Source organism: Chenopodium album, chromosome 19 (assembly GCF_948465745.1).
Source record: "Chenopodium album chromosome 19, dcCheAlbu1.1, whole genome shotgun sequence".
Taxonomy (NCBI): Eukaryota; Viridiplantae; Streptophyta; class Magnoliopsida; order Caryophyllales; family Amaranthaceae; genus Chenopodium; species Chenopodium album.
In genome coordinates, this window is record NC_137852.1 from 2,615,798 (window position 1) to 2,631,714 (window position 15,917).

At 32.0% G+C, this 15,917-nt stretch overlaps 1 protein-coding gene across 2 annotated transcripts; it reads left to right on the forward strand.

Annotated features, from left to right (window-relative positions):
* The first annotated feature begins 10,561 nt into the window (after positions 1 to 10,561).
* LOC145593805 (protein yippee-like) lies at positions 10,562 to 13,620 on the forward strand. Of its 2 annotated transcripts, XM_081650172.1 has the most exons (6): positions 10,562 to 10,673; positions 10,922 to 11,063; positions 12,525 to 12,568; positions 12,939 to 13,047; positions 13,146 to 13,201; positions 13,288 to 13,620. In XM_081650172.1, exons 2-6 carry the CDS (start codon positions 10,968 to 10,970, stop codon positions 13,370 to 13,372), a joined length of 390 nt encoding a protein of 129 aa, XP_081506298.1. In that variant the 5' UTR covers positions 10,562 to 10,673; positions 10,922 to 10,967; the 3' UTR covers positions 13,373 to 13,620. The 2 variants fall into 2 exon arrangements, with proteins under 2 accessions (XP_081506298.1, XP_081506299.1); XM_081650173.1 differs by lacking the exon at positions 10,562 to 10,673 and having other exon boundaries at positions 10,820 to 11,063.
* The last annotated feature ends 2,297 nt before the right edge of the window (positions 13,621 to 15,917 follow it).

Consider the following 15,917-nt stretch of genomic DNA (forward strand, 5'->3'; position numbering starts at 1 on the left):
TGAGAGTGGGATTTTTAGGGGGGGAAGAATTTAAAGGGGGGGAGTGGAGGAAGTGGGGGAGGGAAGAGCACACGGGTGGCTGAGTTTAATGTGCTGGTGAAACAAATTGGATTGGGGTGTGGGGTCGGGTTGGAAAATATCGATAAGTTGGGAGATATGTCCACTAATTCATATCAAGATGTCAAAAACTAATCCGATCTGATATGGGTATGGGGTTGGGTTGGAAAACATCAATAGGATGGAAAAATGTCCACTATTTTATATGTTGTTGTCACACATTGGTGTTAATAACTAATAATTTGACTTGACTAAATATGGCCTTATCTAAAAATAACTTGATCTAGATGGAATGGATGGAGGTAATATGTATCTTTAACTTTGATCTTGTTGTAGTGAATCCTTTTTGATTGTAAATCATGATTGTGATCTGATTGGGAATTTGTTCCTTAATAGTTATAAATTGTTAAGTATTATTCTGGATACAATACAGCTCATAAAAAGATAACTAGAATCACAAGATTCATATCTTAATTGATGCTATATCCACAGTGTCTCAATTGATATCATGACTAATATTTAAAAGTTTTATCCACCACATCACTTCAATAGTCTTTCCGTAAAGATGCAGAACTCAATCGTTAAAATATCCAACCGGATGTTAGTATACCTTGCAGATATAACAAATCCGGAGCTCAGTCAACAAACCAAAGTCATGGGCACAATTATCTTCTCACTTACTTCATACATACTTTTCATAATGCAAATCGTAATTGAATTACAATAAGCAACATGTCAACAAAATTGTTTTTCAAAACATGCTAAGCTAGTAAGCCTAGCATTTATGTCCTAGTTCTCCTATTGATGTATGGGTTTGATATGTACATAGCTAATCTTTTCCCCCATTTTTCCTTGCCTATCCTCCATTTTTTCACCTAATAAGAGGAAGCTTAATAATTAATCCATGTGATTAGTTCTTGTTAATGAATCAGTCAAGCAAAGTTAGCTACTTGAACAAATGTATGAACATCAATTTCACAAGTCGTCCAATCTTTTTTTTTCCCTTTCCCCCTTTTTATTTTACCTTCTCACATGAAAGCATCCTCATTGTTTCATCATCATTAAATTGGCTCACACTTTAATGTGATTTTCATATTTCTTTGAATGGCAAGAACAATGATAGTTAAGCATGGCTTCTTTGATAAAAAGTATCACATACCATCATTTTTCACCCATTGAGTGTAATTTATAAGATTGTAAAGTGCTATAAATACAATTGATATTTAAAAAAAAATAAAATATCTTCTCGACCAATAACTATAATTGGTAAGACTTGAATTTAAAGCAAGGTTACAATAAAAGAATCCTACTAGAGACACCTGACACCTTTCGATTATCTCAAACTCCATACAGTACAACTCATAAAAACCCGACATTATACTATACAGCGTACACAAAGCACAATTTGCACGCTTGTGTACCAACTTGAGATCGATCAAAGTAGAATCTACCCCTTTCCTCACGGCAAGGGCGCCTTGAAATCTCATTACACAAAGAAAATGAGGTAAGAATGATGTATCAACATAATCAACCGAAAGTTTGCCTAATATAAACACCTTTCTACGTACCCATATTACACCAAATATAAATAAGAACCCTAAGTAAGAAAAGCCTAGCTAGCACGTGTCTAAGCTAGTGGTTATGATAAGAGAAGTTGTCCACTTATATTATAATCATTGTTATTAGTAGACTCCCATACTATTAATCATCTTTAACAAGAGTAAAGTGCATTTTTATTTATATGTCAAGTTATAATTAACTTTTTTGAGCCATGAGAGAATCTCTCTATGTATATTTTATATATCCTATAATTCCTTTTAGCTAAGATAAGCTGTAAAAATATTATAAAATTAAAAATTAAAAAACCATATCAAACATTCTTAAATCCTGTAGATAATGGTGTTGAATCAACCAACCTTTATCCTTAAATAAATTATTATTTTTGTAGCATATTATTTGTTTAATTGAAAAGACATAAATAGTCCCAATTCACCCACATGAAGTACTTATGTTAGATCGGTTTATATGATTATTTATAAAATAATTAGACTATAGGTAGGTTAGTAGTTTTGAGACAAAACTACAATCCATGATTTCTGGGATTTGGGCAAATCTAAATTAAGAGCTTTCACTGTGTATGTGCTTGTTTGCTACTTAACTAAAACTAGACCAAAATTATGTTTTCAAATATTGATAAATGACTAATATTGGATATTTTGAACCCTACTTTTTGTCATTTTTGTTGACTTTTACATGATATGGAGTATCAATTTGTTAATTAGTTGAGTCAATGGCAATAGCATTTGAGTTGAGTGTAAATGTGTAATTTTATAAATTTCAACCAACATGAGGCTATGAGTTGAGCGATGTGACTCAAACCCCAAATCTCATTATATGTTAGGTCAAATTATGTATTCTCACACGATACTAGGCCACATTATACAAGTATGATGCATTTGCCCTCCTTAAGTCCCTCTAGCCCCCCTTCTACGGCCACCACGTATACTTAGCCTCTATCCCTATGCATTATTAATCAGTATTATCATGAATTTTCAAGGTGAGCTGACCATCACCACCTACCCTGGCCTTATATATCATACTGACTTCAAGAATATAAATTCGGAAGGTAAGGGCATTATCACCTATTCAGGGTATCATACCGACTTCAAGATCTATCATGAATTCGAAAGGTGAGGACATTAATATCTAATAGGCCCTAAGTATGATATCAACTTCAAGATCATAAATTCGAAATAAGGCGGCATGCTACCACCATACTAGTCATATCCAATAGCTAGCTCCCCCAAGTTTATATATTTACATGAATCTAGCTTATTATCAAGATTGATATATGGGTAGCAAGATATAGTAGTGGCACAATTTAAATTGAGTGCCCTACCCAATTCTTTGGATAGACCCTAGGCCAAGATTATCGCTGTGTCTTTCATAAATGATAAGATCGTTCGGGACCAAATAAAATCAACTTAGACGATCCATCACATTCCATAGATAGATTCTCATGTATACACAATAAAGTTTGTCATTTCTATCTACAACAATCGAATTGTGTATATATATAAATGAATGAATTTATAAATCAATCAAATTGAAAGCTCATCTTCCCATTTATCATTATGTTAATTCAATTATTATATAATATAACGTTTCATATTTCATATTCATGCATAAAAATATATAATGGGCTAATAATACAAATACACGAGGAAGCTAAATTATTCAAGTGGATATGTAGGGCCTTAAATAATGTATGCCGCATGATCAATTATCCTAATGTGTTAATTTGCCGACATAATGCATGTATCAAATCCAATATTGCTCTTCTCAAATTGTCCTTTTTTCTCGTATAGCTAACTTCATCGGCTGTAGCATATATATTGCTCCAAAGCTGTCTTGATCATAAATAATAATTATAAAAGTTAATAATCTTGTTTACAATGATAAGGAGGAATATTATTTGATATACGTATGTATGTTACTATATAAATCATTAGACGATCTTTTGTCTTTTTTTGACATTAGTTTCAACTGGCTTGTGATTATTAAGGTCATTTCTTGTAAGTTTGAAACAGTTTGTCGATTTATTACCTAACAATTAGCTATTTTGTATGCGGCTAGTTACATCATATAACATTGACCTAATAACTTCTATATCACGGAACGGATAATAACCCCATAACATTAACGAAGTAGCCTTCATAATAGCCGGTCACACGACACACGGTACGGTGACCAACCCGGCCCCATACTCCATATAAAAGTTGTGTTAATTTTAACTAGCCTGTGAGCAGTCCGGCTCCATTCTCCGTATAAAAGTTGTGTCAATCTTAACTACGAGTAGTACATTCCAATATTCCATATAACAGCAATCAAGTAATTTACGGAGTAAAGTACTTCTCCTAAATTACTTCTCCTAATTAAATTACATGCATTGCTTCTTATAATTAAAGATATGATTTCACAAGGCAATTACTACTCCATAAAATAATACTCGTAATAAAAATATAGTAATAAAAATCAACATCAAACTCAACAAACTAGCTCATGACTAGATTTCCATGCTCCATTAGAAACCAAGAGCAACGTAGTTCCATAGTTATTGTTTGGTTACTGTAGTAAATTAAATAACCCCCACGACCAAACTAGTGGCATTTTGCATTGTGTGTCAAAGTCAAACTGACATGGTCAGCTCACGTGCACGAGACACGATGTCTGTAGCACACGTGTGGGACTGACTTTGCCAGTTTTTTTTTTTTATTTCAGAGGCACAAAGAAGCATATTTGCTCTTTATAGATATTTTTCTTGGAATTTTTTTATCATTACAAAAGTAGTTCTGTATTTGAATTGTTTGTGTTGATTTTTGCAATATTCACAAAAACTACCTTAATTATTGTTTGTGTTTCAATTATACTCGAAATATAAAATTACGCAGTAAGGGTCTGTTCTCTTACGTTGAAATTCAGTTAAGTTAAGTTCAGTTCAGTTCAGCTCCTAATTTCCTTCTCTTATAAAATATTCATTTCAGTTCAGTTCAGCTCAGTTCAGTTCAGTTCAGCTGAGTTCAGTCAATTAGAACATGCCCTAATTATATAAGTATATAACTATATATAGTAAGAAATTATTAGTCAAAATTTTGTGCTAATAATACAATATTTTCTTTCTTCCTCTAATATTGCTCAAACACACGAAATTTAGGATAAATATTCCGTATATATAATAATGTTGTAATAATTGTAAAACTTTTTATAATCACTGTAATATTAGATAAACAAAAAAAGAACAGATTAATGTATAGTATTACGGGTAATAATCCTGCAATTGAAAGTAATTTGTACAATCAAATTTTTGGTATTAGGCCGAATTCAGGAAATTAGGAGAAGTAAATAAAAATGGAAGTGATGCAATAAAATGAAATGAGAGATAACGATAAGGTGGGTGCATTTACCAAGGTAAGAAAGAAATGGGTCAAGGCTCAGTGTTCTGCCAAAACTACACGAATGGCAAAGATGTGATTGTCTGTTTGTTATGCACGTGTGTCTTTTCTCATTACGATTTACTTTCCCTACCTACATTATCGTCACTCTTCCTCTTACATCATTTGCCATTTGTTTGCGTGATTCATATTACCTCGCCATAAATTGCTTATTTCTTAAAAAGTAAGTGACTGTTCTCCGTAAGATTATTTTCGGTTCAGTTTAATTCAGTATAGTTTAGTGCAATTCAGCTTTATAAAATATTTATTTAAGTTCAGTTCAGTTTTATTCAGCTTATTTCAGTTCAGCTGAGTTCAGTCAATGAGAACAGGCCCTAATTCCACTTACTATATTATTGATATATGATACGAAGAATAAGGATAAAAGAACAGGGCCTAAGTCTACTAACATGCCTTGTTCTTTAGAGTCGTTCTGCTTGGCTGACTCAATCTGCTCTGCTAAAATTTACTTTGCTAACTCAATCTGTTCTGCTGATATATGCTTTACTCTGCTGATCTGTCCAAAAACTCAAAAGAGTAGGACCTAAGTCTACTCGATAATAACAAAAAATAAAAAACCTTACATCAATTAACTTTAAGATTTATTTGGGGTTTAATTTTCAATAGAGATACTTGATAATATTGAGAATTGAATTTATCTCATCTCATATTGTTATTACTCCTAGGCCCTGATATATGGTTGTTGATTAGCATGCTTAACGTGACCCCATACTCCCATAGGACATGCCTCTTGTGTCTTGTCCTGCCAATAATAATATAGAATTGAATAAGAAAGAAAGGAGAATCATTCATTGGTACATCATTAAACCAATTTCATAACTCATTAGGCTTTAATTTATTTGCAATAGTAACGAAGTTTCATTCCTAGATAGTACATGAAATAAACAGAAGCTAACATAAATGGCATTGATTGTTATGAAGTTGAAATAGGAAGATGCAGACAAAAAGTAAAGTCAATCATCATTATGATTTTGTCGAATTTAATTAAGTCAATGTATCATGATAGTAATAACGATCCATTTGTAGTCATTTTGTTATCTAGATACATCTTCTTCCTGCCAAGTGCTAACACAGGAGTATCATATTTTTTACACAATTGGCATGCATATACTATATACTCTAATGAGATTTAGAACACTAGCTACATATATTGATATAAATTTGCATGCATGTCATTCATGTTTGAAAAAAAAATGTTAACCCCCCTATCCCCTATTCATGAAGGTACTTCTTTAGCCCGAGCACAGGCAGTCAATTTGCGTTAAAATTCATCGCTTAAGTCTCCACTTAACAAAAAATACATTATTTTGTTCAGCTAATTTAACGCGAAGATGACATGTACACGAACCAACATGTCAGATTCAACGATATTTTGCATGATTATTTACAAAGTAATATTCTACATTATTTTTAAAGTATCATGTGTCATACCACTCATAAAAGAGATGACGAAAAACAAATTCAATATGGAAGTATACTCCATAAATGAAGGAGGTTGGTTTACTAAGCAAGCATGCAGTCCAATAGGTAGAAGCAATGCATATTCACCTCTAAGCATGCGTTAGTTAATAGAGATACACTATACTTGTGAGTCACTTGCAATATTATATAGTAATACGGAGTAATGTGTACTATCTTGGTTATGGATATTAAATGTTCGATATATTACTTCACATTACTTTTATTTGCTCCAAAAAAAGCCACTACTTCAATTTTAATACTTAAATTATCAACTTCTTCGACTAGTAATTATGTAAATTTTAGTCAATAGCTTTCACATACATGAGATTAGTCAAAGTAGCATTATATATAATCCGAAGTTGAGATTTGATCCATAATTGATACAAGTGAAGTCATATGCTTATAATCTGTGTATATTGTATATGCATTGATTTTATTCATTCAATTTAATTTGAGAGTAGTTAGCATATGTTCATCAACCCCAACAACTAACACCATGCCTTCTTTTAACTCATTATCAAAAAAAAAAAAAAAAAAAAAAAAAAAAAAAAAAAAAAAAAAAAAGAACACACGATTCCATTTCATCAGCATATCTACTAAAGAGAATTACCAAAATGTCATGGATCTTGCACTGACTTGCAGCATTACTATAAAATTAGTACCACAAAATACAACCATCATTTTTCAGACACAAATCCCCAATGATCGATCTTCTTTTCTTTTTTTCTTTTTTTTTTTTTTTTGTCTGTCGTACTTATATAAAATTTCTTTGTACCCAATTTTTATTATTTTTTTTTTTTTTAATATTTATCAATCTCACATTTAAATGCATTTTTGTTCTTCGCCTGTCACTAATTATAAATAGGAGTTTAATTAATTTTTCCACTAAATATTTTGTTGCTACAATAAAAAACGCATTTTGAACCAAACAATGAAACAATTGTTACTCTAGTGAATATAATTAGCTAGTCATGCTAATTAATTGATTGATTGACAACCTACCAATTAATCCTTACACAAACTTGGATGCTATTTACTTTCTTTGATACATTAATTAGTGACATATAACAATTCAACTTTTTGCCCTGCTTGGATAAAAAGCAAGACATAATTGAATTGGCTCAATATTCACCGTGGAATATCGATCTTTAATAGTTGGTAGCTAATTAAATCACCTTTCGGCAAATCCCTTCTCTTATAATGAATATTTGGACACCCTTCTTACGAGGGGAACACATACATCTAACGTATGTGAAATTGACAGACGTGAACTCTTCATTATTGGACGTTTAGACCTATTATTGGATGTTTAGACCTATTATTGTACGGATTGTGTTATGAATTGAAAAAATGGCTTGCTTTCAATAATTGAACTTACATAAATCATAGTATTGTTTGTTTGATTTACAAAGGATCTGTTATTTTCTTTGTAGGCTTCCTTGCTAATGAGTGATTTTGTTACATAGCATTTTAACTTTAAATGTCAACCAAACAACACATCATCAAACATAAACTTTTCACTATTTTATTTCAAATTTTATGCGCATCATACTCTTGTATGTATGTAGGGTCTAATTTGTACTCGGACTATCACGTTAATCTTGTTTATTGAGAATTTGAGACAAGGAGTTGGCAAAGATTTTATTGCATATGTATTATGTATGATCTAATTACATCAACCGACTTTTAATGATTTAAATTAATTTAAAAGTAAGAGCCGTAAGATTGCAAGAATCACTGCGACAAATCGACATAATAATGGTAAAAGCGAGTGATGGGGTTTGAGAGTTGACACAAAGCAACAGATAATTGTCTCAAAAATGGATGTCTTATAACATGATGAGAGAATTAATAATGAGAGTAATCATCGTTAACAAAGAAAGCTACATTAATAATACCAATTTGTGTTGAAAGCTTTGCGCAGTTGTTTCTTTTTTCACTTTTTTTCTGTCTCCTCTTTTTTTGCTATGATGTCAATATTTTCATGCCAACGGTGTCCACCATTTTTCCTTGCTTTGTAACAACAATTATTCATGAATTTTTAATACTACCTCCGGTCCAATTTACTCGCAATAAAAAAATATTTTATGTCTCACAAATAATACCCCTTTGAGTAAATTGGACCGGAGGTAGTATAATGGTGGACACATTTTGTTTAATTGGCTTAGAATCCTTAGATGTCTTGTAATTGGGCCATGTTTTATTTTTCAGAGGACTTTATTTAGCCTATGCAATTGGCCCAATGCGAGGATGGGCCAAGGCATTGATGAGATGGTTCTAAGCATCAAGTAGGCCTTTTAAGGCTCTTTGAGAACCCCAAGAAGCATCTCGATGCCTTATCTTGCTAGGTCCGAATTAGTTCTTCGGATGCTAAGTTTGAAGGCATGCTTGAAATCAGGTAATTTTTCAGAGTTTTGGGACCTAGTATCGAAAGTTCAAGTGACGGTAGAGAATGCACTTTGAGATCATTTAATATTGTATCCAATTATATACAACCACTAGTCGACCACCTAATGGCTTGTAGAGACCTTAATTAGATGAAGGGGGGAGTGTGTGTAGCCGGCTAAAATGATACTCATAGATGGAGTGGATAGTTCCAACCACCTATATAACTTCCCAGGGTCTCATGGGGTTTATGAAAAGCACATTGTTCTCTTTTCTTACTGAACCTAAAAAAGTCAAAATATATTCAAAATTGAAGGCTATAATTCATGTTTTTTTGATCGATTTTGGATTTTTTTTTTCTAAATTTGAAGTGAATGTGGAAGGTGTCCTACAAGATCATCCTACCAATATGTTTATAACTTTATATATTTCTGAGAATGAGTTTGATTCGATTAATGATAATGTGGAATGTGCCAATCACTTACGTATCAGGGTTGAAAGATGAGGCTTGAGGAGTTGAGGGTATGGACTACACAATGATCCTTTGAACAAAATAGGACGTTGAAAGACTCTCATAACGTGTTTAACTTATTTTCAAAATTGGGCTATTAAATAATTATTGGGTTTATCTTCAATTTTTGGACTATCATTATAACGGGCCCAATGTAGTGGCAGTGGCAAAAGGCCATGCAAAATTGCAATTGTTATGAATGTCAATGTTTGAAGAGGAAAAGTGAACTTAGGGCCTGTTCTCATTGACTGAACTCAGCTGAACTGAACTGAACTGAGCTGAATTGAACTGAACTGAAATGAATTTATAAGAGAAGGAAATTAGGAGCTAAACTGAACTGAACTGAACTGAACTGAATTTCAACGTAAGAAACAGGGCCTTAATAAATCAATGGACTCTATTAATATTTGTATATACTTCGTATTTTTTACTAATAATAATCTTATAGGACAAAATTAGGGAAATTTTTTATTGGAAGAAACTTATTAATCAAGTGTCAACCCTTGTAATTTAACTAAACAATACCATTCCCAAATACATGGCATCTCGGACTTTGTCAACTCATTCATAGTTTTTTGAGAAAGAAAATCAGTGTAGATTATTAATGTAATATAGTCTTATTTATTGAATAACCTTTGTACACTTGTTCTAATATTTGGTATTGCTTTGTTAAACATATCTTCAATTATGTCACATTATACATCTTTTTGTTGTCAATATCTAGCCAAGTACGTTTCTTGCTACCTTGTTCTTGTTCAAAGTCTTTCATTTTTCAATAATATCAAAATTCTAGTGCTATACGATACAACTTCATGGATTGTCTTATAAGCCTGAGAGAGTGAGAGGTCATAGTCGCATGTAAGATCATAATTTCAAAGTTACCCTCTAATACACACTATCACATCAATTGTTCTATACCTTTAATCACCTAATAAATAATTTTACAACATGATTTTCTTAAAATTACTTCAGGTAAAATTTCAACCGCATCACAAAAAAACGACAACATAAAGAAAAAACTTTTTTTTTTTTTTTTGGTAAATACCATAAAGAAAAAACTTTGCATTATTATTGCACTTTTTTACTTCACAAAAAGAGAGTGAAAAATATAATGGGGTCATCCCAAAAAAAGAAAATTCATATAAAAATAATTAAAAAAGGAAAGATTGTGATTGTTATAAACTCAGAATATTTGTGGATCTCTTCACATTTCTTCTTGGTATTGTTGCAACTTCACTGGGTAACAGGTAAAATATTTCAACCGCTTCTCTTCTTTTTCTCTTTTGCACGTTTCATTTAATCGGGTATCTTTACTTTATTCAAAACTTACATTTGATCAAATTCTTTGCGTATACTTCCTGGAATCATTCCCATCAACTTTCCCAAGCTATCATCATCCCAATCTTTTTAATTTATTTATGATTAACCCCTTTAAATTGTTGTTTTCTATTTAATTCTTTTTATCAGGATATTGATTTTCTGTGATTTTGTAAAGTTTTTTCTGGGTTCTGAAAATTGGATAAAATTGAGTTTGTTGAGAAATGGGGAGGCTGTTTGTGGTGAATTTGGAAGGGAAGATCTACAGTTGCAAGCACTGTAGGACCCATCTTGCTCTCAGTGAAGATATCGTTTCCAAGGTCTAATTCCTTCATTTTTTTTATGATATTTTAAAATTTATTGATAAAAAAAAATATATCCTATGATTTTTATGTTGATTTTTGGAATTGGGTTATCTTAAATTTGCATGATCATACATGGGTTATTCATGATTTGGGTTGTGTTTATGTTGATGGTTGACTTAATAAGATTTGTATGTCAGGTTATTGCAGAATTAAATTAGACATTTACTACATTATCCGGATTACTTTTTATAGTTTGATGGTACAATTTGATAGTACTGATTCTATTTATATGCAGTTTTTGCTGTTACTTTTTAAAAATTGAATTAATTTAGTCTTTTGGAGTTGTAGATCAATGACATATGTAACATTGCTAGTTCCCCTGTATTATCCTTTTTATCTGTTGCAAATAAAGATTTACCCTTTTTGGAATCTGGAATTATAAACAGTGTTATATTGAATGATAAATTATATTGGTTTGTTAGAGTATTGCAATTGGGAAATGTTGGATTTTTGGTTTCTGGAAGTTGTTTAGGAGCTTTGTTGTACTCCTATATTTGTAATTTTGGAATAGTTGTGTTCTTGCTGTCCTGTTTGTAGATTGCTTTTGCTCGATATCATGATGGTGGGTATCTTTGGATGTTTCTAGGATTGGAATGGACCGATACAATGTATGATATTGATAAATGTTATTTGGAGCTGTTGCTTCCTTGACTGAGCAGGCTTAAACAAGCTACAGTATAATAATATAAACTGACTAGCTGTCGTGTGGAGAGTGGCTTTATTAGACTAGCTTAATTTTATATGTTGGTTTGCAGCATAAGTCAATGAGTGTTGATCTAAGGACGTGTAGTGTTCTTAGAAAGAATTGGATGATTGTTGTTTGTTTGGCATCAGTGTAGGACTACGGCATTGGATTTTGGTTAACCAAATCAGGTAGCAATCTTGTGGTGATGCAGGGTTATTTGATTTGCTTGTAAGAAGTACACTTTTAACTCATGCGAAGAGGAATTTTTTTTTCTACATAGAATATGACTATTGTGACACCATTTGAAATGGGGTTTTGCCGCTAGCTATGTTTTGATAGCGAATGGTTGTGGTCTGTCCATGTAATATTAGAATTTCCTCTAGTAGGTACTTGGTAAGTTAGTATATTGTTCAGGACTTTATAAACAAAGTCATTGGTGCATGTGCACTATGAAGTGTACTAGGCTAGACTTGTTATTGATGCTTTTGAACTGTGTCCATATTGTGGGATGGAAATGGGATAGGAATCCAAGATGATGTTGAATTTTGACAGAGCGATGTGTGTCATAATAATGTTTTAGTTCTTGGTTAAAAACCCCTGTTGTTGCTTTTCCACTCTATCCTGATGTTGAACTAGTTAACTTACTGTATGTTTTTGCATTCAATGTTGGAAAGGGAAATTTTGATTTAGTCCATTATCTGACTGCAGTTTTATATGTGTTATTGATTCAGTCTTTTCACTGCAAGCATGGGAAAGCTTATCTCTTCAATAAGGTGTAAGTTTCCTGAACTATTTGAATGTGTTTCTTAATAAAGAAACAGATATGTCGTATGCTCTCTGATCTCTAAATCATAGACGAGATCACGAGATTATGACTCTACAATTTAGTTATTGAGGTCTTCAGGCCTTGCTTCATTGCCTTCAAATGTAAAACTTGGAACATCCGTTATAATATGATATGCAAGATATGAAATGTACCTTATATTACAAACTGAAAGCTGTAAAATGGCTGATCATGGAACAATGAATCATCATGGGCATATGTCTATGATATATATTATAGGGATATGTCTCTTTTTATGCTTCCTAGAACACATCAGTATCTCTATAGCTTCTCAGAAAAATATCTCAAATACGTTTGACAGTGTCAACGTTACCCTTGGAGAGAAAGAAGATAGAATGATGATGACTGGTCTGCATTCCGTGGCTGATATATTCTGTGTCGGATGTGGATCAATCGTGGGTTGGAAATATGTAAGCTTTGCAGGCTGAAACCTATCAAACATAATTTCTCATGTATGATTGGGCAAATTGTTTGCCGTTAGTTACTGTTGTGGGATGTCTTCTTTCAGGAGACCGCCCATGAAAAGAGCCAGAAGTACAAAGAGGGAAAATCTGTCCTTGAGCGGTCAGTAAGGAAAACTAACCAGATCATTCCTATCGTTAATGGCCTTGAAAAATTATGACTTGTGATTGGTCTCTTTGGTTGAACAGGTATAAGGTGTTTGGTCCTGATGGTAGCAACTATTGGGTCACTCATGAAGCTCATATTGGTGGAAGTGACGCGGATGATGTTTGATGGCATGAAACAAAGATTAAGGTTGATCGCCTCTTATTCTCCAATTGTACATAATTTAACCCCCAAAATCCTTTCAATTGAACTTGTGGATTCCCAAATTGTTTGCTTATCAATTCGGCTTCACCACATTGACATAAATGGGAACCCTCCATTGTTTCTGAATTCCTGTATTATGTGTTATGTTCAAACTGTCTTTGTAAATTATCCTAATGTTAAGCAATTTACTTTCTGTCAAACATTTTCCGCCTTGTTATGTTGTTTTACAATTTCTTGTCATTCTCAATTTGCAATATCAAAAGTGTAGTTCAAATAAGCTCCTCTTTCTTTCTTTCTTTCTTTTTTTTTTTATTTTTTTTTATTATTATTTTTTTTTTATTATTTTTTTTATTTTTATTGGGGAGGTTTAGTTCAAATTAGTTCTTTGACTTTCTCCTTTGCTCTTATTGTTCCTATTCAAAAAAAAAAAAAAAAAAAAAAAGCTACGGGGTACTTGAGTGCTTCAGATAGTCAAGATTTGCATAAGTCATTGGAGATATCCTCTGTTTTAAGGGCACTTGCTATTTCGGTGGGTTAATTTTTAATGCATTGCAATATTTGAATTAGAAGAAGATACATTGCATTTTGAACGAAATTATTGACAATCTTCTTCTTGTAACATGGTCTAAGGACATTTCTATCGCCTGGATCTTAAAAGGTATAAGGGAAACAGGAGGTCTCTTTAACAGGTGCACGATTATAAAGGTTCAAAGGGATCAAGTTAAGAGGGCTAATGACATGGCTAGGAGATGTCGTCTCTCTCTTTCTGACTATGGTTAGGTTCGAGGGTCTAGTGCTTTGCTTTTGTCAAAAAAAAGAAAAAAAAAAAAAAAAAACATGGTCTAAGGACGTGTTTAGTTCACTACAAAGTACGGGTTTGGAATCATCCGAACCCATAGCCTTAGTTCTTAGTATTAGGATGTAATCCTAAATTTCTTTCTATTTTTTGTGGCAATTTTTCAAGGGTATTTTTATTTATATCCAAGCACAAGAAAGGCTCACATACCTTTCTATAATAATTGTCACATGCGTTGTGGCATTTGTGGGAGCACTCGATAGCTATCGTTATAAAGATCCACTATACTTTGGTCCCAAAAGATTCACCAAGTATATCTTCTAAAAATTGAAGAATATTATAATTGCTGGATTTGCAACTTTCATTGTACTGTATTATTATCAGCATGCTAGGAAAAAAAAAAAAAAAAAACTTATATGTCACGCATTAGCTTACACTCGTTAATTGAATGTCAAAGTACAACAACACTTTGTTAAATTAGGGTGGTTCACTTAATCACTTTCGGAGTGATTTTAGCTATGTACTTTGTAAGAAAATCAGAGAATTTTCAGTATGTTCTATTGTGCAATTATTTATTGTTAGAGTCTCTAAATCACTCCAAAATGCTTGTTTAAAATTCCCTTATCCCTTGCTCATAAACTTCTTACGAGTTTGAAAAAAAGTACATAAAATATTCTCATAGTAACATTCATATCTTCATCGATATTAACCTATCATCTTTCATTGTATCATGACAACATATCTTTGCATTATTCAATTGATGGCCTACATACTATTATCTATTGCTATCATACAACTCTTTATGAGCATTTCTTAATAATGTGTCTAAGGACATTAAGAAATGCTCATAAAAGAGTGAACAAAAACATAAACACTTGGCAAGTTGCTTGCTTAATTAAGGACATTACTCTAAACCAAACAATTTACATGTTTGAGATTAGTTGACTTACAAGGCTATATAGTTGGGCGAATCATTTGCTTTCATATGCAATTTTTTTTAACCTAGTCTAATTAGCAATATTTAATTAATAAAATTGCTATCATTTCAAGTGGATTTGGGAGTTGAGCTATGTAACGTGGGTTATCTATTGAGTAGTTGTTGACAAGCCCTATAAATGTGATATGATAAGAAATTAAGAAGTATATTCATAGTATGTCCATTATTAGTCCATTTGCACATCACTTTGTTGATAAAGCACTTTTGACAAGGAATGGCACATAAAATTTCAAGATTGATTGAGAATTAATTATTTATTGTTCATGGTCATGTAGACGCTAAGTTAGTCTATGATTTATTTCTAGCAGCTTCATTATCATCAAATTTTTTTAAAAAAAATCATAAAAAAAAAAAAAAAAAAAAAGAGAGAGAGAGAGAGAGAGTAGAGCTATTATTAAGAATTTAAGTTATTTTAATTTAATTACGGAGTATATGTTTATCTTCTCTATGAAATGGATTGCGGTATAAATAAATAGAGAGAATTTATGAAACTTCAGTTTTGAAGACTTAAAAAACTCCAGTTTTGCATTTAAAATTTGAAGACTTAAAAAACTCCAGTTTTGCAAAATGCAAATGGATTTTAGAGCATAGTTTTACTACGCATGTGATTGATGTCTTGAGGTAATATTTGTTTAGGGCATATTGGAATTGAACAAAGAAGATGATAAAGATCGTTACAAGAAGATACATTCATATCCAAAACAGAAGTATTTGTG

What these genes read in the sequence shown, in the direction of transcription:
- LOC145593805 (XM_081650172.1), top strand. Translation starts at nt 10,968, where the DNA reads ATGGGGAGGCTGTTTGTGGTGAATTTGGAAGGGAAGATCTACAGTTGC. An exon ending in GTGAAGATATCGTTTCCAAG is followed by an intron (nt 11,064 to 12,524) that starts GTCTAATTCCTT and finishes TTATTGATTCAG; the next exon opens with TCTTTTCACTGCAAGCATGG. An exon ending in GGAAAATCTGTCCTTGAGCG is followed by an intron (nt 13,202 to 13,287) that starts GTCAGTAAGGAA and finishes TTGGTTGAACAG; the next exon opens with GTATAAGGTGTTTGGTCCTG.